This window comes from Cetorhinus maximus, chromosome 8 (assembly GCF_964194155.1).
Source record: "Cetorhinus maximus chromosome 8, sCetMax3.hap1.1, whole genome shotgun sequence".
In the NCBI taxonomy this organism is placed as follows: Eukaryota; Metazoa; Chordata; class Chondrichthyes; order Lamniformes; family Cetorhinidae; genus Cetorhinus; species Cetorhinus maximus.
In genome coordinates, this window is record NC_135886.1 from 98,946,052 (window position 1) to 98,966,946 (window position 20,895).

Genomic DNA, 20,895 nt, shown 5'->3' on the forward strand with positions numbered 1-20,895 from the left:
CTGCTACTTAACCATCCTTTCAGCTTTGAAGACAAACCTTAAAACTGCTGGCAAAACTACAGAACACTGATCACCATTTTGTCAGTGGACTGCAAGTTTGTTTGAAATATACTTGAGTATCTTAAACCAGAGTCACTAGCAATCGCTTGGTAAACTACTTCACTTTGTTTGAATAGTCTGTCTGAAACAGGTTATCTGTGTAACACTCTTCCGTCTATTGTTCTCATGTTAGACTCCCACAAACTGGGAGAAAGGTTGGGCTATTCAAGCCTGCATCTCTCCTTTTATGTTAATCTTACTGCATTTATAGAAATGGGATTAAAATTACTTAAGCACTGTTCACATAGGTGAGGTCAACATATGATCAGAAAGGTATTTGAAGGAATGATGTGTTCATGTTCAAGGCATAGAATTGTAGAATGGCCACTCCTGTGCTGTAACCATTTGCGTCTGTGCAGCTCTCTAGGAGCATCTCAACTAGTCCCATTCCCCTGCCCTTCCACCATAGCCCTGCAAATTCTCTCTTCAGGTTCTTATCCAATTCCCTTCCAAAAGCCACAATTGCATTTGCCTCTACACAAATTCAGGCGGTGCATTCCAGATCCTAACCATTCATTACTTAAAAGTGTTCTCTCATTTCATTGTTGGTTCTTTTGCCCATCACATTAAATCTGTCCTGCATTTCTTGACCCTTCTGCCATTTGGAATAATTTATTTACTCAATCACTAGACCCCCTCATGATTTTGAACACTTATCAAAATTTGTTATTCTGATAGCAGTTGGATTGATAGTGTAGTTCAATTAGAAAATATTGAAAGATCAATTGCTTCCAGCTACTTAGTCCAATTACATAGAAGGGATATGAAGCAGTGATTTCAAGCCAGGCTTATTTGAAAAACCACATGCCCAAAAGTGGCCCTGAATTAATAAATTATACCACAGAAATTCATTATGCTGAGAAATCACCTGCAGAGAGAGAATGCACATCTTAATGTATGGCTGTTGGCTGAATGTACAGTGGTCATCTCTCCAAATATGTGGAGTATATCCCCAACACTCTAGAGAAAGCTAGTGACATAATCTGTTCCTACTTTTCAGAAATGGTGAACTAACTTAGAAATTATGGATTCATCAACTATTGACTGTAGATGGTGTCTAAAATGAATTTTAAGTGACTTAGATTGTACAAAAATCTATAGTTTCAATTATCCTCAAGTTAGTGGTTGTTGCCACCACAATGAGACATTTTGAAAAAGATTTGTAAAATTGACAGGATTTACTTATACTGTACTATAATAGCCTAATTCAAGCTTGACGGGTGTAAAGTTTCAAAATTTGGAAGGCAGCAGATTAGCCAGAGATTTACCTTAATTCACATGTTAACTTACATTTAAGGGACACCCTGGTCCACTCCTCCATCACCCCCTACTCAACCCCCACTTATGGCACCTCCCCATGCCCACGCAGATGCAGCAACACCTGCCCCTTCACTTCCTCTCTCCTCACCGTCCAAGGGCCCAAACACTCCTTTCAAGTGAAGCAGCATTTCACTTGCATTTCCCCTTAGTCTACTGCATTCGTTGCTCCCAATGCGGTCTCCTCTACATTGGAGAGACCAAACGCAAACTGGGCGACCGTTTTGCGGAACACCTGCGGTCTGTCCGCAAGAAAGACCCAAACCTCCCTGTCGCTTGCCATTTTAACACTCCACCCTGTTCTCTTGCCCACATGTCTGTCCTTGGCTTGCTGCATTGTTCCAGTGAAGCCCAACGCAAACTGGAGGAACAGCACCTCATCTTCCGACTAGGCACTTTACAGCCTTCCGGGCTGAATATTGAATTCAACAACTTTAGATCTTAAACTCCCCCTCCCCCCCTCCCCCCCCCGCTTTTTTTTTTCCAATAATTTATATAGATTCTTCTTTCCCCACCCATTTCCATTATTTTTAAATCTAAAACTAAAACCTTGTTAGCCTTTCCACCCCACCCCCACGAGCTGTACTTTGAATATCCTGTCCTCCATTCTTAATTAGCACTTTTCTCAGACAAAACACCTCTTTGACCCTTTTGTCTGTGACATCTTTTGATTATCTGCTCATCTCCACAATCACCACACCCTCAATGTCTCTCTCTCCCCCCCCCCGCCCCCCAACTTAAACCAATTTATATTTCTCCCTTCTTCTAACTATGCTTCAGTTCTGCCGAAGGGCCATGAAGGCTCGAAACGTTAACTGATTTCTTCTCCGCCGATGCTGCCAGACCTGCTGAGTTTTTCCAGGTAATTCTGTTTTTGTTTTGGATTTCCAGCATCCGCAGTAGCTTTTAGCTTTTTGTTTTTAACTTACATTTACTGTTCGTAATTCTTAAAAGGATGCAGACCCAGTATTCCCTTTCAGTTAAGTGCAAAATGAGATGATTGTTAAATCGAGATATCTGGGGCAGAACTTTAATGAACAAGTTTTTCCACTCTTGAAAGTTACATCCAGTGCTTATGCTGTGCAATTCCAAAGGGATAGCATTTTACAGTGCATATCACAGAAATAACACAACTGCATTTGGATACACCAATTTTTCTGGTTAACATGGAACAGTAAAACAGTAGGCTGCAATAATTTTAAAAGACATTTAATAAAGGTTACAATACTGAAGACGACATTAGTCCCTTGTTCAATAAATTTGCTGAAGAAACTAGACAGGTATTATCCAATTTGAACTCTGTTCCAAATTTCTCCTTGTGCCAAATCAGATGAAACCAGAGTGGAGCCCTAAAAACATTTAGGGTACAGGATTTACTTATTAAATTGTAAACATTAGAAATAACCACAGCTGATAAGTATCTAAAATCACTGAATTTTTTTGTTGAGTGGATTCTCCACTATTATGCAATACTGTTATACAATTATGTGCAAACATCAAACTACTCCATGATATATCACAAAAAACAAAGTAGATCACACTTTCAAATGTTTACATTACAAAATTGATAACCTCAATACAGTAGCTGCACAAGTTCTAATCTTGCTACGCTGGTAAATGCCAATCCTTAAAAGTACATTAGGAAAGGCATTGCCATAAAGATAAATTGACTTTCCATTCCCTGACATCAGTATGTTACTTAATTTCCTTTAAGCAGTGTGAACACATCAAGAATAAAAACTACATTGCAAATTTGTAAGAACAGATGTTGATAAATCTATTGAATAAACAGTGCAAACAGAAGCCGCATTTGGAAAGCCTTTTAGTGAAGCAACAGTATTTGCACTGGAATACAGACTGCAAAGCAAAGCTAATAAGGCTTTTGATTGTCACACATTACTTATAGGTTACGTGGACTGCACGTGGAAAGCTTCTACAGTCAGCTGGGCAAAAATAGCATCCCTCTTATTTATACTCCATATGGTTCACAAATCAAGGTATCAACGACAAAGTTACTAGCAAAGTGCTTGATTCTGTGACAGTTTTCTGTTGAGCGTTTCTGGATGCCTATTGAAATAAAAAATAGTTTTAACCACTGAGAAATTTGAAAAACAGTGCAATGTAAATTTGCTAGTTTATAAACAGCAGAAATTACTGGCTTTGAAGCTTGGAGATTAATTTTTAATTTTTTATCAAATCCAATAATTTTAACAGTAGAACTGTACCTTTCAGTGTATTTCTATGCTGCAATCTGTAGGTCTTTTTCCCTGAACAGAGACGGTAGATGAAATAACCCAGTTGGTCAACATTGTCAATGCGCTCAGTCACGATCAGATCTTCATGAACAAGGTAGGTCTGAGGCAAGTAGTCACCTGTCTGTTGAGAAAAATCATTTTTGAAATGTTAAATGAAATCTCAGTTAAATTCCATTATATAACTGCTGAATGACTTCTTGGAAGGACTTTCCTTTGTAGAGTGAATGATAAGTTTATTCACAACTTGCTGTTTAAAGCATAGAGGATTGGTCAACATATCAGTTTTCAGGTCTCAAGATTAAACTCAAATACTCAACTCAGTTTACTGGAACGCCAATCGGGAATATCCATAGGAAAAAGGTGAAAGCAGCTAGAGCAAGGAAACTGACTACTGCTATAGTTCAAATTCAACTCATAAAATTTCTGATATCATGGCATTATCCAGTCTTCTATTTGCTAAGTAGAAGTTTGGCATTTTCTTCAATAGCAGAAGGAAGGCAGAAAAAGATAATCTTATTCAGCCAGAGCTGCCAGTACACCAGACAGGAACTGGCAGTCCTAAGAGTTGGTCAGCTGCCCATTCTTATATTGTGGTCTCTAAAGGAGGGAAAAATGAAAATTTATTTAGCACCTATAATAAAATGCCCCAAGGCACTTCATAGAAGCATTATAAAACAAAATTTGACAGCTAGATTCATAAGGGGACATTAAGGCAGGCGGCCAAAAACTTGGTCAAATAGGTAGGTTTTAAAGAGCATTTTAAAAGGAAGAGAAGGATGGATTATACAGAGGTTGAGGGAAGGAATTCCCGAGCATAGGAATTTAACAGCCGAAGGCAGGCTGCTAATGGTGGAGTAATTAAAATTGGAGATGCTCAATGAGCCCAGAATTAGAGAAGCACAGATATCCAAGGGCTGTAAGACCTAGGAAGCTTACAGGAGGATATCGAAAGGCAAGATCATGGAGGGATTTGAAAACAAGGATGAGAACTTTAAAAATCAAGGTAATGCTTAACTGGGAGTCAATGTACATAATCAAGGAAAGAGGTGATGTGTGAACAGCACTTGGTGCACGTTAGAAAACAGGTAGTTTCAGATGATCTTCAGTTCATAGAGGGTACAGTGTGGGAGGCCAGTCAAAGGTGTATTGTAATAGTCAAGTCATTAGGTAACAAAGGCATGGGTGAGGGCTTCAGCAGGGCTGGAGCTGATTTGGGCCATTCCAAGAAGATGCAAATGCTCTTGGTGATGGCGCAGATGTGTGTGGTTGGAAGCTCAACTGAGTTACAATATATACTCATGCAAAAAAAGTCGATCTCATGTATAAATTAACCCTTTGATTTTTTGTGCCAAAATAACATAGCTTTTCCATATAACCCATATAAAAGTTGGCCCTAGTTTTTCATGGGATCAAAGCCCAAAAATTTCAGAACCAAAGTATAATCATTGCAATCACATCAAAAATCTCAAACCATTTTCATTAAAAAGTTACATTTATCATATTTCCTCCAATTTGTCAATTAAAGCAGGAAGAACGTAAATCAATTTTGATTTTTGCAGGTAGAAACTGAGGTAGGAGAAGAGAAATAAACAGCACACAGATTACAAAAGTAGGGAGGTCATATTGGAGTTGTATAGAACCTTGGTGAGGCCACAGCTGGAGTACTGTGTGCAGTTCTGGTTGCCACGTTATAGGAAGGATGTGAATGCACTGGAGGGGTGCAGAGGGGATTTACCAGGATGTTGCCTGGGATGAAGCATTTAAGTTATGACGAGAGGTTGGATAGACTTGGGTTGTTTTCATTGGAGCAGAGAAGACTGAGGGGTGACCTGATCGAGGTGTACAAGATTATGAGGGGCATGGACAGGGTGGATAGGGAGCAGCTGTTCCCCTTAGTTGAAGGGTCAGTCACCAGGGGACACAAGTTCAAGGTGAGGGGCAGGAGGTTTAGGGGGAATGTGAGGAAAAGCTTTTTTACCCAGAGGGTGGTGACGGTCTGGAATGCACTGCTTGGGAGGGTGGTGGAGGCGGGTTACCTCACATCCTTTAAAAAGTACCTGGATGAGCACTTGGCATGTCATAACATTCAAGGCTACGGGCCAAGTGCTGGTAAATGGGATTAGGTAGATAGGTCAGGTGTTTCTCATGTGTCGGTGCAGACTCATTAGGCCGAAGGGCCTCTTCTGCACTGTACAATTCTGTGATGGAAACAGGATGCAGGGGCCAACTTCAACAGCAAACATTAAATAAAGGAATACACAGGCCTTGTGTCATCAACCATCAACCTCAGCCTTCCTGGGGGAGAGGAGCCTCAGACTTTGCCAATCAGGCCCTTGCAAGTGCCAACTCGGTGCAGGGGGACTGCCTAGATCAAGGGTCGGAGGCCATCAGCACGACAGTTTCTAGCAGCACTGCCCTCTCCTTCTCCCGACCACTATTGAAATTGCAGGTCGGGTTGCGCTTCCCTCCAGGGATTTTTTTGGGGGGTGGGGAGGAAGCTCTTTGAAAGTAAAAACATTACCTGCGTAAAAGTTGACCCCCCTTAACCTTTTTCCAAAAAAGGTCTAAAAATTTCAACTGTTACATAAGTAAATATGGCACCAAATGTTACAAATAGCCTGATCCAGCCTCAGACAGTTGCCAGAGAGATGCAGTCAGTGGGCAGGGAACAGAGTTTGTGGCAGGGACCAAGGACAGTGGCCTTGGTCTTGGTCTTCCGAACACTTCATTAGTTTAGTCAGTATTGGGTATCAGAGAAGCACTCTGAGAATTTAAAGACAAAGGCGGAATCATGAGAGGTTAAGAGCTGGGTGTCATCAGTATACGTGTGAAGTGACTTTTCTCAGATGTCACAAAAAATAGGAGGGGGCAGATCTTTGGCTAAGTGTGGGAGTGGGATGAGGAGCCATTACAGGCTAGAATTAGATAGATAAGATCAAAGCCACACAAATCCAGACCCACCCAGCTGGACAATAATGGAGAAGTGTCAGAGAATAATGTCAAATGGTCAACCATGTCAAAGGCTGAGAAGAATGAGGAGGGAAAATATATCTTTACCACCGTCACATAGGTTGCCATGTATGAGTGATAAGAGCCATTTTAGTACTCAACACAGGTAAAAACCCAATGGAAGGATTCAAACAGAGCTCCAAGAAAGGTTGGCATAGATTTGGGAGACTACCACTCTTTCAGGGAATCGAGAGAAAAGAGATTTTGAAGATGGGCTGCTATTTAAGGACAGAATTGAGAAGAGGGGTGAATAAGACAGATTTAAGGAGAGGGGGACAGTACTAGTGGAGAGGGAATGTTTAAGAATCCCAGCTAACATGGGAGCCATTAGGGAAGTTGGGTGGTCAGTGATTTATTGGGAGTAGGGTCAAGGTGGAGGTCTTATGGACAAGATTGGCCCAGAGAGGGCATGAAGGGAGATAGGAATGAAACTAGAGAAAGATCTGCATTTACAGCTAGGACAGGCTTCTACGTTAGGAGGAAGTTTGGCCCGGTGGGCAAGGGGAAGGGAGTGAAGTAGCAGAGGCAGCCGAATGGATGGTCTCAAGTATAATATGAGCTCCTTGCGCTTACTGAAGACAGGGAAAGGTGGTTTTTAAGACTATGGGTTTGCAGCAGTGAAAAGGCGACGGGGTTATCTTTGCATTCCAGGGTGATCCTGGAATAGTGAGCAGGATCCGATAGGGCTTTTTGTGATCCAGCCAGATCTGGCAGCGAATGGTTAAATCAGTTGTCTGTCATGCATTCAAATCTGCATTCTTTAAAATCAAGGGAGTGGAGATGAAGGCTGTACCAAGATGAATGGCCCAGCGTGAAAGGGTAATAGTTTTAATGGGGACTAAGGGAAAAGGTGGAGGTGAGAACGTTGAGTTGATCAGTAACTGCAGAAAAGTTATGGTGAATGGAGGGCCAAAGGCAAGACAGTGGAGTTTAAAACCTGCAGTTGGGAGCATCAGACTGCTATTGAAAGAATGAAGCAATCTTCATTTGATTGTAGCCCTTGTAATTGCCCTGCTGTAATAACTCTTTTCTAGAATCACAAGAACATTTTTAAAAAAAATTCTGTTTTCCCGTGGTGTCTTCCAGCTATCTACACAATGGAAGATGAAAAAATGCAACAATGCCAAAGTGCCTGATTCAACGGCCAAATCGACCAAATTCTCTTGAAGACTGAAAATATTTCCTAATGTTTTAGAAAGTTGCTAAGTTATATAGACCAGGAATGCCAGATTTGATCCCTCCATGGCCCATGAGTTGGCTGATCTCAGCTGTGAAAGTCTAGTATTCGCTCTCAACTGACCTTTCAAGTGATGGTGTACATGGCACCATGTTCATTGATATTACTGCCAAAGCTCACTATACTTGGTTGAGGCATGAGCAAGCACATAAATGAGCATGAGGCTGAGATATTCAAAATTACCACTACCCATGAAACCACAAGGAGCAAAGTGTACCAACTTCAGCTTTGATTTCCAAACAGATTTGAATGAACAAGTTATTTAGTAAATGTAAGGATCTACTGCCTATTTTAATGAGTCCATAACTAATTAGCTGCATGCACACCTAAATTACACTGAAATGCTCGTCATTCATAGATGCAAAATTACTTGGCAGAAAACCTGCATCAACATCAAATAAAACAGAACTCCAACATGTGCTGAATGGTACAGAAAGAACAACTCATTTCGCAATGCAGTATTGTGCCACATGGTCAGTCATGAATTGCCTTTTGGGTTTTGACATGGTAATTTATAGATATTGCTTTTATTGATGTTATGTGTTTCTTTTGTAGAAGCATTTAAAGAAAGGTTAAAATACCAGTATAATAGGTACATCTATAAAATTTAAGCCAGTAAATCGTTTTCCTAACCAGCAGTTTTAATTAATTGTTATTCAAAGACATTTGTAAAATGACTTACATGTGGGTTTATTGCTGTCATTACTTTCTTGCTCGAAACTTTTTATTCTATGCAAGATGACATTAAAATGAACTTCGGCTGATACAAGTCACATTTGCCAGCCTAAACTAATCAAAATACTCATTCAAATCAAGTTTCACTTCCATCACCTCACTAATCAGGGTCTGCGCAAATTTAAAATTTTGGTTTGAAATAAAAACTCAAACATTCAAGTTTTTAATTCTTCAATGACAGTCTATTAATCCACCCTAAAGCAACCCAGTTACATACTTGAACACTAACACTGAAAATCGGATGGAAAGACACCAGTGGTAACTGGGGTGAACAATCGAAGAATCCTGCATTGAGTGGGCTGAAGTGAGTAAATATAGCTTAAGTATAATTTTTCTTGGACAATACTGAAGGAGTATTTACTGATACCTACCGCAAGCCTCATGAACAGCTCCAGTAAGTTGCGTGGTGGCATGACAACAGAAGTATTCAATGCAATCACATAACAGTTATCCAATTTCAGATCAAGATAAGCAGTCAGGATCTAGCAATAGAAAATCATAGATTTAAAAACAGAAAACTAACTTAAGAAACCAGAAACATTATAAGCACTTTTAAAATATCGCTTAGTTTTGAATAGGTATTTACAAGGGATGAAGACAGAGTTGACTAAAGTGGACTGGGAACATAGGTTAAAAAGAAGGTAGATAAGCAATGGCAGACAAATATTTAAGGAGATATTTCATAATTCTCAAAGATATATTCCATTGAGAAAGACAGACTCTATAAAGAGGATGAACCATCGGTGGCTAATTAAGGAAGTTAAGGATAGTATCAAGTTGAAAGAAAAGGCATACGATGCTGTGAAGGCTAGTGGTAGGCCACAAGATTGGGAAAATTTTAGAAACAGCAAAGGATGACTAAAAAAAGGGAGAAAATATGTGACAGTAAAATAGCAAGAAATATAAAAATTGACAGTAAGAGCTTCTATTATAAAGAGAGAGTAGCTAACATAAACGTTGGTCCCTTAGAGGATGAGACGAGGAATTAATAATGGGGAACAAGGAAATGGCAGACTCTGAACAAATATTTTGTACATCTCTTCAGAAGACACTAAAAGCATCCCAATAATAGTAGAAGGGGCAAAAGGGAGGAACTTAAAATATTTATTGTCACTACAGAAAAAGGGCCAGGTAAACTAATGGGGCTAAAAAGTTGGCAAGTCCCCTGGACCTGGTTGCCTGCATCCAAAGGTCTTAAAATAAGTAACTACAGAGATGGTGGATGCATTCCAAACTTCATTAGGTTCTGAAAGGTCCCTGAGGACTGACAAACCGCAAGTATTTAAGAAGGGAGACAGACAGAAAGCAGAAAACTGTACACCAGTTAGTCTAACATCTGTCATTAGGAAAATATTAGAATTCATTAAGTATTAGCAAGACAATTAGAAAATCATCATATGATCAATCAGAAGGGTAACTCACCTCCTGATTCCCCAAAGCCTGTCCACCACAAGTCGGGAGTGTGATAGAATACTCTCCTCTTGCCTGAATGAGGGCGGCTCCAACAACACAAGAACCTCGACATCATCCAGCCCACTCGATCAGCACCCCATCCACCAACTTAAACATTCATCCCCTCCACCACTGAAGCATGGTGGCAGCAGGGTGTACTATATACAAGATGCACTGCAACAACCCACCAGTACTCCTTTAGCAGCATCTTCCAAACCTGCGACATCTACCACCTAGAAGGACAAGGGCAACAGATGCATAGGAACAGCACCACCTACAAGTTACCCTCCAAGCCACACACCATCCTGACTTGTAACCGTAACTGTGTTGCTCACCAGCACTGGGTCAAAATCCTGGAACACTCTCCCTAACAGCACTGTTGGGTGTACCTGTACCAGATGGACTGCAGTGGATTAAGGCAGTGACCTTCTTAAGGGCAATGACAATTCTACATGTTGGTATGGGGGAAAAAAGCGGTTTTGTCACATTTATGGTAGTTATGACAAAGAGGCAGCTTAAACAAGTTCAATTGCTGACTTTGAAAAGAAAATCTTGAAACTGAAGCACCATTAGAAAAATGTGATCATTTTAGTACAAACAGGTTAATTCTGCAACTCCAGATTTTACATACCAGATTCCCTCCCCCTAAATTCCAAGAGTTTACTGATTGCCAACTTTTAGCTTGAAAACTTAAGTTAACCAGTAGCATAAATCAAACAATCCTAAAACAGCAAGGAACATTCATGCTCCCAAATACAGAAAGATAATTTACAAATAATGTGTAGAGCCAAGGGTAGTGCTATCAGTTGTCAGACCAGAAAATGCATTTCTACAAAACAAGGATTTTTACAGTATCCCCTTTTGGTAGAGAACCTGCCTCACCTCCAAGCTACATTCTTATAATTGCAATTTCAATGTGCAAACTTACCAACTCAAAATCATGAATAATGACTGCTGGGTCAGCATCATCAAATTCTGGAACTGGGACATCAATCATTGCCACATTCCCACCATCTCCTAAGAACTGCACATCTTCTGTAGCAAGGAAGTAAGGAGCCTTTGTTTCTGGGGCGTCTGACAGGATATTAGAATCCAAGTATTGCATTCGACCATGGAACACTTTGTTCTAGTAAAAAGGCAAAAAATTAATTTTGAAGTCCATAAAAAAAACCAGGAGAATTTTATTTCAAGATTCCAAGTTAAGACACTTGCGAGATAAGATGATGGCAGACATCAACACTGACAACTGGGTCACAGTTGCTGACAGCCGTAGCCTCTGGAGGCTGGCTGTTTGTAAGGGCATTGTAAGAGGTAAGCAGAAACGAAGTTCAGCTGGCCAAGAACAGGATCCAGAGAAAACAGAGGCCAGCGAATTATGCACCTTCTCTGCCCATTGTCTTCCTCTGCAGTAAATGTGACAGAGTGGGGCTACTGAGCCACACCAGGTGAAGTTTAACACAGACTTGACCACCATGGCACAAACCATCATTCAACAAGAAGGAGAACTACTACCAAAAAGTTAAGATGGTATTCCAGGTCAGAGGTCAGGAACATATACATTTGGATTGGAGCAGAACTCAATTTTCACAACTACTCTAGGACAAAATGCTGGACCGTTATTTCTGAAAAGGACGTGCAATATTCAAAGGAGCTGAAAATATTATAGGGGTCTTGCAACTGAGGACTACCTATATATTGCAGGTAATTTTAGTGAATTTAATGTAAATTCAAATTGCTAAGAGTTTCAAACATTTTAGTAATTCACTTGCATTTATCCCTAAAACATAGTTCACGCCTCTTAAATGCCTTCAAATGTTTGACCTAGTTTTGAAGTTCATAGGCAGACTTAACATGACATCGTTTGTGCAAATTCACATGTACAACTTCCAAAAAATTGCAATGTAGCAATATACCTTCCTTGAGAAGTGGAAAGAAAAAGAGGTTAGCAAACAGCACTCTTACATACATAACATTGCTCAAAAGCATTAAGCACTGTTTGCACCACAACAAAAATGTCTGGTGAGGTCAGTAAAGGCCTTGCATGCAACACTCTTTAATTATGGCATTGAGAGGGCAAGCATCTACTTGATTCACTGGGTAAGAGCGCAGTACAAAAATATATTGCACATTACATTGCGCCATAAGACATGCACAAACATTGGATTCCTTAATGCAAGCCAAAACAAGTAGCTAATAAATTGGGATAGTTGACCCATTGGTAAAGCCAACTATAGCAAAGTAATTTTGGCACTTACTTCAGAAAGCCAATTTAAATAATTACAATTCTTAAATTGTAATTAATTTCCTTTTGAAAAATACACTATCTTATTGTAAGAGGAAAAGCACTGGCTAAATATTTATGTAATGAATTTATGCTAAAAAAATCTTCATTCCAACTCCTCAGGTGACTGTGTTAGAGATATGCACCCTATCAAAAAGTCCATTAGTAAGCTAAATTAGGTAAAACAAAGCAATTATTTCAAATGCCACTGATTAATTAGCAGCACAACATATATTGGAAGAGGACTGCAGCTAAGACATCAGTTTTTACATCAAAACATATATCAACTCTAAACAGGACAAAAGACAATATTCGTTTCACTCATTTAACTCAATTTAAATAGCTACAAAAGTTGTTTTGTGGTGCCCTCCCATGACCAAATGTGTTAGTGCCATCATCTACAGAGAAAAAACTTGTTCTCATGGATTGGGATTTACTCAACTTCACAAGCTACAGGTGAAAATTCATATAGATCACCAACACCTTGGTAACAGCCAACAAAACTAAGCATCTGCTAGAGATTAGCATTAGCTTGTTTTTACATGAGCAGGTAGTCTTCTAATAAGGTTGTCATGTGAAATCATAGCAAAGTTGTTTTCCACAAAAGATCGGTATTTAGAACAGATTTTGTACAAGATTTGTACAGTAGGAGCGTATTCGCCTGAAGTATTTCATTAAGACCAGTACACATCAGAAAATAGAGGGAAACATTTTCAAAACATTTTATGCAGCAATCCAATGCTAAAAATCCTATATTAAAGAAAATTATTGTAAACTGCCAATGCCAAGTATATGTAGAAACTTCCTAAAGCCAAGTCTCAAACATCTCATTTACTATACACATTGCAAAATAACAAACGGATAGAGAAAATTACCTTTGGCACAATGAATCGATACAGACAGGCTCCTCCAATTATCAATCCAGATAGTATGAAAGCCAGGCCTAGAAGTGTAAATAAACATCTTCCTGTGGAGTTCTCTCCTCCATCCACTGCAGCAACTTCTGGATCCTACACAAATTGGTGAAATAAGTTACTTAAATGCATTCACAAAACTCAGCAATTCATTTCAAAAAGTATTTTTAAATTGAGTCAACAAAAGAAATCAGCATGAAGCTTTTACAAAATGAATGACAATTCACTTGCTACAACAGCTGCAGCTGGTTTGACCAAGTTAAAATAATTCTAGATGCAAACAGTTCTTAAAAAAGTAAAATTAAGATTGTTATAATCTAAGTTCAAATACTTATACTTGGCACTGTTTAAAAACAAACAGCCTAATATGGATTCATTTCAGATTAATGACCATCAGGTAGCAATGTGGAATGTAGCCCTAGCTACTTCTACCTGTTAACCAGAGATCAGTGTGTACTCTAACATCTCAGAAGCCATTTCAAAAGAAAATCCATGGGAACTACATTAGCATCAATATCCATGTTGGTAAGCATGTTTCAAGTCCTGTAAGTTGTACATAAATTCAGTGCTGTGTATTTACTGAAATATGTGCTTAAATACACACAACTCTGGCACTATGTAATTATTGAGCTGTCATTAGGAATTTAGCAGTGATGTATAGCTCACTTAATCTGCACTTCAGTGCCAGTACAGATTTTTGGCTTTTTTTAAAATTTGGGTGCAGTATTGTGCTCTGAATTCATGCCAGTGAATTAAAATAATTTGATAGTTTAATTTGTGTCCCTTCATTGTACATTCACTGAACATAAATGTTGTGTTTGGTGACAATATTTTACAGCCTGGAGGGGGTTTTCTCTCTCTCCACAAAGGTTCATTGTCCTCCCTTAGATAATAATTCATGGAGAGAAAAGCTTGTTGTTTTTGATCATTTGTTGCCTGCAGGTTGCAGGGCATTGTTCCCTTTAACATTAGTTTGTTTGTAACAAGTGTATAAAAACAAAAAAAGCTCATTGTCAATTTTAGCCTTGAACATTCATGCAGCTTCGTTTTCATGGTGCTTGTTTGATATTTCAAAATTGCCATCTTGAATTTAAAAACTAACATGAATAGTATAATAGTACAAAAATCCAGTGTTTTTAAAAGGATCTGTGCGCTTCTGGAGGCCATAATATTGCCTTTTCAAATTAGAATGCTGTTGCTAAAATTGTAAATAAAGCAATTGTGCTGTTTCTGTTTTATGTCAAAAAGAAAAACACGATCACCAATCAGAAGTGAATTAAGAAAAATTGGTGTCAATTCAGGAAAAGATAATAGTCACATTGTGAAACCATCCAAATTAAAGGTAATGCATTGCAATATATTTCAAATTAAATTTCTTATACTACCAATATGCAAGAGAAATATTAGAACTGTTTATAAGAATATTGCAACTTGGCTGCACAAATATTCAAATTTGAAGTTTTCCCAAATTGTAAAATAGTCATCCATACATTCTATGCAGCTTTAAGCAAGAAGAGTTTTAAAAAATGAACTCCAAATAATAGGAGTTTGCGTATCTCAACTAATGAACTTTCCCAAAATCCTTTATGAGGTAGTTCAATGAAAAGATTTGGTGTTTTGAGTGTGCTATTAAGATCACACTGCAATAGAGACTTGTTAATTCCCAATCTATTTTCATTTACCATTGATCAATATCAAAAGCAGACAATATACATTTTTATGACTAGCAACAGAACTGCCAGCTGTATCACTAACTTATGGCTTCTGGCCTCTTGTGCATCCTAAACACTCACTTTTAACCACTGACAGCAATGCCTTGAGCTGTGTAGGTCATAAGCTCTAGAAGTTGCTTCCTAAACATCTATGCTTCTCTCTTCTACTTTACAAGATTTCTTGAAAGGATTTATAGCTGCCCTAATGTCTCTTTATTTGGCCCAAAGTTGATTTCTAGAAACATCAGGACAGAATCACACTGGAATGCTTTGCTACAAAGATGCTAAAGATCCCCTTCAAGCCACACACCACCCTAATTTGGAACTATATCGTCATTCTTTCACTGTCGTTGGATCAAAGTCCTGGAACAAACAGCACTGTGGGTGTACCTGCGCCTATATGGACTACAGTGGTTCAAGAAAGTGGCTCACCAGCACCTTCTCAAGGGCAATTAGGTATGAGCCACAAACACTGGCTTTGCTAGCAACGCCCAAATCCGAATAAAGAATAAAAAAAATGCAAGTTAATGTCAATATTGAAACAAGCCTTCCTTCGAATTCAAGCACATTACCAAATGGTTCCCGTTAAAGGGAGAAAACAATGTAGATGTACAAGATATATCACCAATATTAGCTCTAACTAATCTAACTAATGGCTGGGTTTTTTTTTATACCATTAAGAAAAACTGACTGCTCCAAGAGTAGTAGCTTTTTCTCATCAAATCTCAATTGTTGCACTGTATGAAATGCACATTCAACTGATTCAGCATTTTAAATTCATTTTCAGTGCAGGGTAGCTAGAAAAACAGCAAGTGTGTATGGTCTGTAAAGTCCTACTAAAATTGCTTCATCTCTCAAAATTGAATTTGAGTAAAATAGAGCAAAAACCAAAAGTGATAACATGCAATTTAGGTAACTATACTTAAGAGTTCCAATTATAATTACACCCCACTAGAACTAATTCTATTATTTAACCAATCCTCTTGCGACCCAATCCAGTCCATTTAAACTGGGCTAATCTTCCTTCGGGAAGAAATGAAATTCAGTCTAAAATATACTGGAGGGGTAGAAAGTGAGTATTATTCAACAGTTGACCAACTTTAGAGCAAAGATCAAAAGAGAAGGGCATCATTCCAGTGTAGGCATCTCACCAGAGAAAAACCTGACATTAAACAACGCTATTCATTCTAAATCATAAATTGATAAATAGGCTAGAGTTCCTTCATCAAGAAGACAGTGATAAATGATGAGGAAAAAACATATCATGTTCAAAACAGAATATTTTCATTAGCATGCACTCTCTCTGATTATACTATTTACTTAATTTATACAAGTGAGAAATCATGCAAAATAAAAACGTACAATCCAAACAGTAAGAAAGTGACAATTTATGAAGTGGAAATTTCATAATAGAAATGTTTCTGAATCAGCCAAAAGACACACCTTAATAACTCTGCTGTGAGTAGCTAACAATTTGACTTGTCAGCAGTAGCTAACAGAATAATGATTTTTAAAAAAAATCACACAACAGCTTTAGAAGAAACCCTCCTACACATTGTGATATTATCTAATTAGGCTACAATTAATAAAAAGGCTTAATTTAGTGTGGGGTATCATAAAGGTAGTACTCTTCAATTAGAAATGGTTATGTAGACAGATAGTCTTTGCTGTCCAAGCTATTTATAATAAAGCGCACTTCAAATTCAATTTAAAAATGGAGTGAGGTGCTACCTTATGGAAAAGCAGAACACAGCACTTAAACAGGGACATTGACAATATGAATCCCATAAAGTCAATGCATGTTACAGGTTTCAAAGCAGTGGCACCTTTGGGTTAATCATTTTGAACATGTCCAAAGCTCCATCTGATTTGAGTGCTTAGTACATGAACAAACCTTACAGTTATCCATTGTCCCTTGATCAGTTCTCTGTGTGATCACTTTAATGCAAAGGAAGTGAACAATGCCAGCATGGACCTCAATATCTAGTATGCACCCAATTTGATTTACAGCACATCTTTAACAACAACTGAATGAATGTCAGTTAATCGAAACAGCAATCGGCTCATATAAAGAGATTTAATGATAATGAGAGACTTCAATAGAGTTGGCTTTGGAAAAAAATCTAACCTGGCACTCAACCTCACCTATCCGGTACAAGGGCATCTCCAGCAAATTACTAAAAAACTGAAGTTATTCAATATCCCAATCGTCAAGTTGCCACTTTTCTGAGCACTGAAGGTTGTGTGGCCCCAGGTTAACTCATTGGGTAATGCACTCAGTACTGACAGAATAGTCAAAAATGCAAAGCAGCTGGGAACTTATCAGATAAGATAGCAAAGAGCACTAGACAGCAGAGGAAACAGCCCCAAGAAAAAAACCAAAGAGTTACAGCATAGAAATAGGCCATTCAGCTCATCATGTCTGTGTTGGCTGGGGAAAAGAAATGACTAGCCACCCATTCTAATCCCACCTTGCAGCACCCGGTCCGTGGCCTTGCAGGTTACAGCACGAGTTAATGGTTTCTGCCTCATCCATCAATCAGGGTAGTGAATTCCAGACACCTACCATTCTCTGGGTGGAAAAAAAATTCCTAATAATTCCTCTAATCTTCCTATGAATCACCTTAAATCTGTGCCCCTGGTAACTGATCTCAACAATTCCAAAAGACATTTGGCAACCCTACTTCCCCATTTGGGATCAGGGAGTTGGATAAATTCAGTGGTGCTGACACACACAGACCCAGGGCTCTCTCTCTCACACAGAGACCCAGAGCACTCTCTCTCACACAAACACAGACCCAGGACACGCTCTCTCTCACTCACGCATAAACACAGACCCAGGACACGCTCTCTCTCTCTCACGCATAAACACAGACCCCGGACACGCTCTCTCTCTCTCACGCATAAACACAGACCCAGGACACGCTCTCTCTCTCTCACGCATAAACACAGACCCAGGACACGCTCTCTCTCTCTCACGCATAAACACAGACCCAGGACACGCTCTCTCTCTCTCACGCATAAACACAGACCCAGGACACGCCCTCTCTCTCTCACGCATAAACACAGACCCAGGACACGCTCTCTCTCTCTCACGCATAAACACAGACCCAGGACACGCTCTCTCTCTCTCTCACGCATAAACACAGACCCAGGACACGCTCTCTCTCTCTCTCACGCATAAACACAGACCCAGGACACGCTCTCTCTCTCTCTCACGCATAAACACAGACCCAGGACACGCTCTCTCTCTCTCTCACGCATAAACACAGACCCAGGACACGCTCTCTCTCTCTCTCACGCATAAACACAGACCCAGGACACGCTCTCTCTCTCTCTCACGCATAAACACAGACCCAGGACACGCTCTCTCTCTCTCACGCAAACAGAGATCCAGGACACGCACTCTCTCACGCAAACAGAGATCCAGGGCACTCTCTCTTTCACTCCCTCGCTCAGACGCGGACACAGGGCGCGCTCCCTCGCTCAGACGCGGACACAGGGCGCGCTCCCTCGCTCAGACGCGGACACAGGGCGCGCTCCCTCGCTCAGACGCGGACACAGGGCGCGCTCCCTCGCTCAGACGCGGACACAGGGCGCGCTCCCTCGCTCAGACGCGGACACAGGGCGCGCTCCCTCGCTCAGACGCGGACACAGGGCGCGCTCCCTCGCTCAGACGCGGACACAGGGCGCGCTCCCTCGCTCAGACGCGGACACAGGGCGCGCTCCCTCGCTCAGACGCGGACACAGGGCGCGCTCCCTCGCTCAGACGCGGACACAGGGCGCGCTCCCTCGCTCAGACGCGGACACAGGGCGCGCTCCCTCGCTCAGACGCGGACACAGGGCGCGCTCCCTCGCTCAGACGCGGACACAGGGCGCGCTCCCTCGCTCAGACGCGGACACAGGGCGCGCTCCCTCGCTCAGACGCGGACACAGGGCGCGCTCCCTCGCTCAGACGCGGACACAGGGCGCGCTCCCTCGCTCAGACGCGGACACAGGGCGCGCTCCCTCGCTCAGACGCGGACACAGGGCGCGCTCCCTCGCTCAGACGCGGACACAGGGCGCGCTCCCTCGCTCAGACGCGGACACAGGGCGCGCTCCCTCGCTCAGACGCGGACACAGGGCGCGCTCCCTCGCTCAGACGCGGACACAGGGCGCGCTCCCTCGCTCAGACGCGGACACAGGGCGCGCTCCCTCGCTCAGACGCGGACACAGGCCGCTCTCCCTCGCTCAGACGCGGACACAGGGCGCTCTCCCTCGCTCAGACGCGGACACAGGGCGCTTTCTCTCTCACACACACACAAAGACAGACCAAGGGCTCGCTCTCTCTTTCACAAACAGAAACCAAGAGCTGTTTCACAAACACAGACCCATGGCTCTCTCTCTTTCATTCACACACAAACACAGACCAAGGGCTCTCTCTCTCTTTCACAAACACAAACCAAGAGTTTTCTCTCTCACTCTCACACACAGACCCAGGACTCTCTTTCTCTCTCACTCTCACACACAGACCCAGGGCTCTCTTTCTCTCTCTCACACACAGACCCAGGGCTCTCTTTCTCTCTCTCACACACAGACCCAGGGCTCTCTTTCTCTCTCTCACACACAGACCCAGGGCTCTCTTTCTCTCTCTCACACACAGACCCAGGGCTCTCTTTCTCTCTCTCACACACAGACCCAGGGCTCTCTCTCTCTCTCTCACACACAGACCCAGGGCTCTCTCTCTCTCTCTCACACACAGACCCAGGGCTCTCTTTCTCTCTCTCACACACAGACCCAGGGCTCTCTTTCTCTCTCACACACACAGAGACCCAGGGCTCTCTTTCTCTCTCTCACACACACAGACCCAGGGCTCTCTTTCTCTCTCTCACACACACAGACCCAGGGCTCTCTTTCTCTCACACACACAGACCCAGGGCTCTCTTTCTCTCTCTCACACACAGACCCAGGACTCTCTTTCTCTCTCTCACACACAGACCCAGGGCTCTCTCTCTCTCTTTCACACACAGACCCAGGGCTCGCTCTCTCTCTCACACACAGACCCAGGGCTCTCTCTCTCTCTCTCTTACAAACACACCACCGGCCCCAGGACCGAGCCAATTACCGGGGGGCCTCTATCCGGTGCAGCCCCTCGGGCAGCTCCCCGCCTCCCTCCGACCCCAACCTACCGGCTCGGGGACCAGAAGAACCCTTTTCCCATCCTTCGGGGCGGCGGGCGAGTTGAATCCGATCTTGACCATGTCCGCCTTGGGGTGGGTACGGGTGCGAGCCTGCCTCTCTGTCCCGGGTCGATGGGCGCTGAGATCAACTGTGTATCCGGCGGCGCTCCGACTCTGGGCCGCTGTGACGCACTCTGTCTAACGGCTGCTCTAGATCCCGATCCGCTGCGCAAACTCACTCTCTCTTCTCTATGTCGCGCGCATACACTACCTTCCCCCCCACAGCTGTGACGCAAAATCCTTTCGCTCGCTCTAATTTCCGAAACTACGCGCAGACTCCCTGCGTTCTTTTCGCCTCTCTTTCCCCCTTACCAGCCGCCGCGCAGACTCCCTGCCTCCTCCTCCCGCAGCCGCCGCGCAGACTCCCTGCCTCCTCCTCCCCTGCTCTCTCATTTATCAAACTGACCAACATCTAGACAAAGGCAAAGGGGAAAGGTCACAGTTTCAGCTGCTGCCTCGTATAAAATGGCCGAGTCGGTTTGTGGGTGGCGGTGCTGCTGATCGCTGGAGTCGCTTATTTTCAGATCCGCTTGGGGTGAGGTAGAAATCACGTCATATGTTTTCATGTGGTCTCGCTGAAAAAAAAATAAACACCCTCGTGTGTTGAGAAAGATGTCCCACCCTTTTTAATTATAAATCCCACTCAAAACATATCCCTGATGTTG

At 41.9% G+C, this 20,895-nt stretch overlaps 1 protein-coding gene across 1 annotated transcript; it reads right to left on the bottom strand.

Annotated features, from left to right (window-relative positions):
• Positions 1 to 2,432: 2,432 nt before the first annotated feature.
• On the bottom strand, positions 2,433 to 20,561 carry LOC144683832 (integral membrane protein 2A-like). The gene is made up of 6 exons (XM_078547313.1): positions 20,180 to 20,561; positions 13,261 to 13,395; positions 11,033 to 11,230; positions 9,024 to 9,134; positions 3,642 to 3,792; positions 2,433 to 3,483 (listed from the first exon to the last, which is right to left on the bottom strand). Exons 1-6 carry the CDS (start codon positions 20,249 to 20,251, stop codon positions 3,386 to 3,388), a joined length of 765 nt encoding a protein of 254 aa, XP_078403439.1. The 5' UTR covers positions 20,252 to 20,561; the 3' UTR covers positions 2,433 to 3,385.
• Between the last annotated feature and the right edge of the window lie 334 nt (positions 20,562 to 20,895).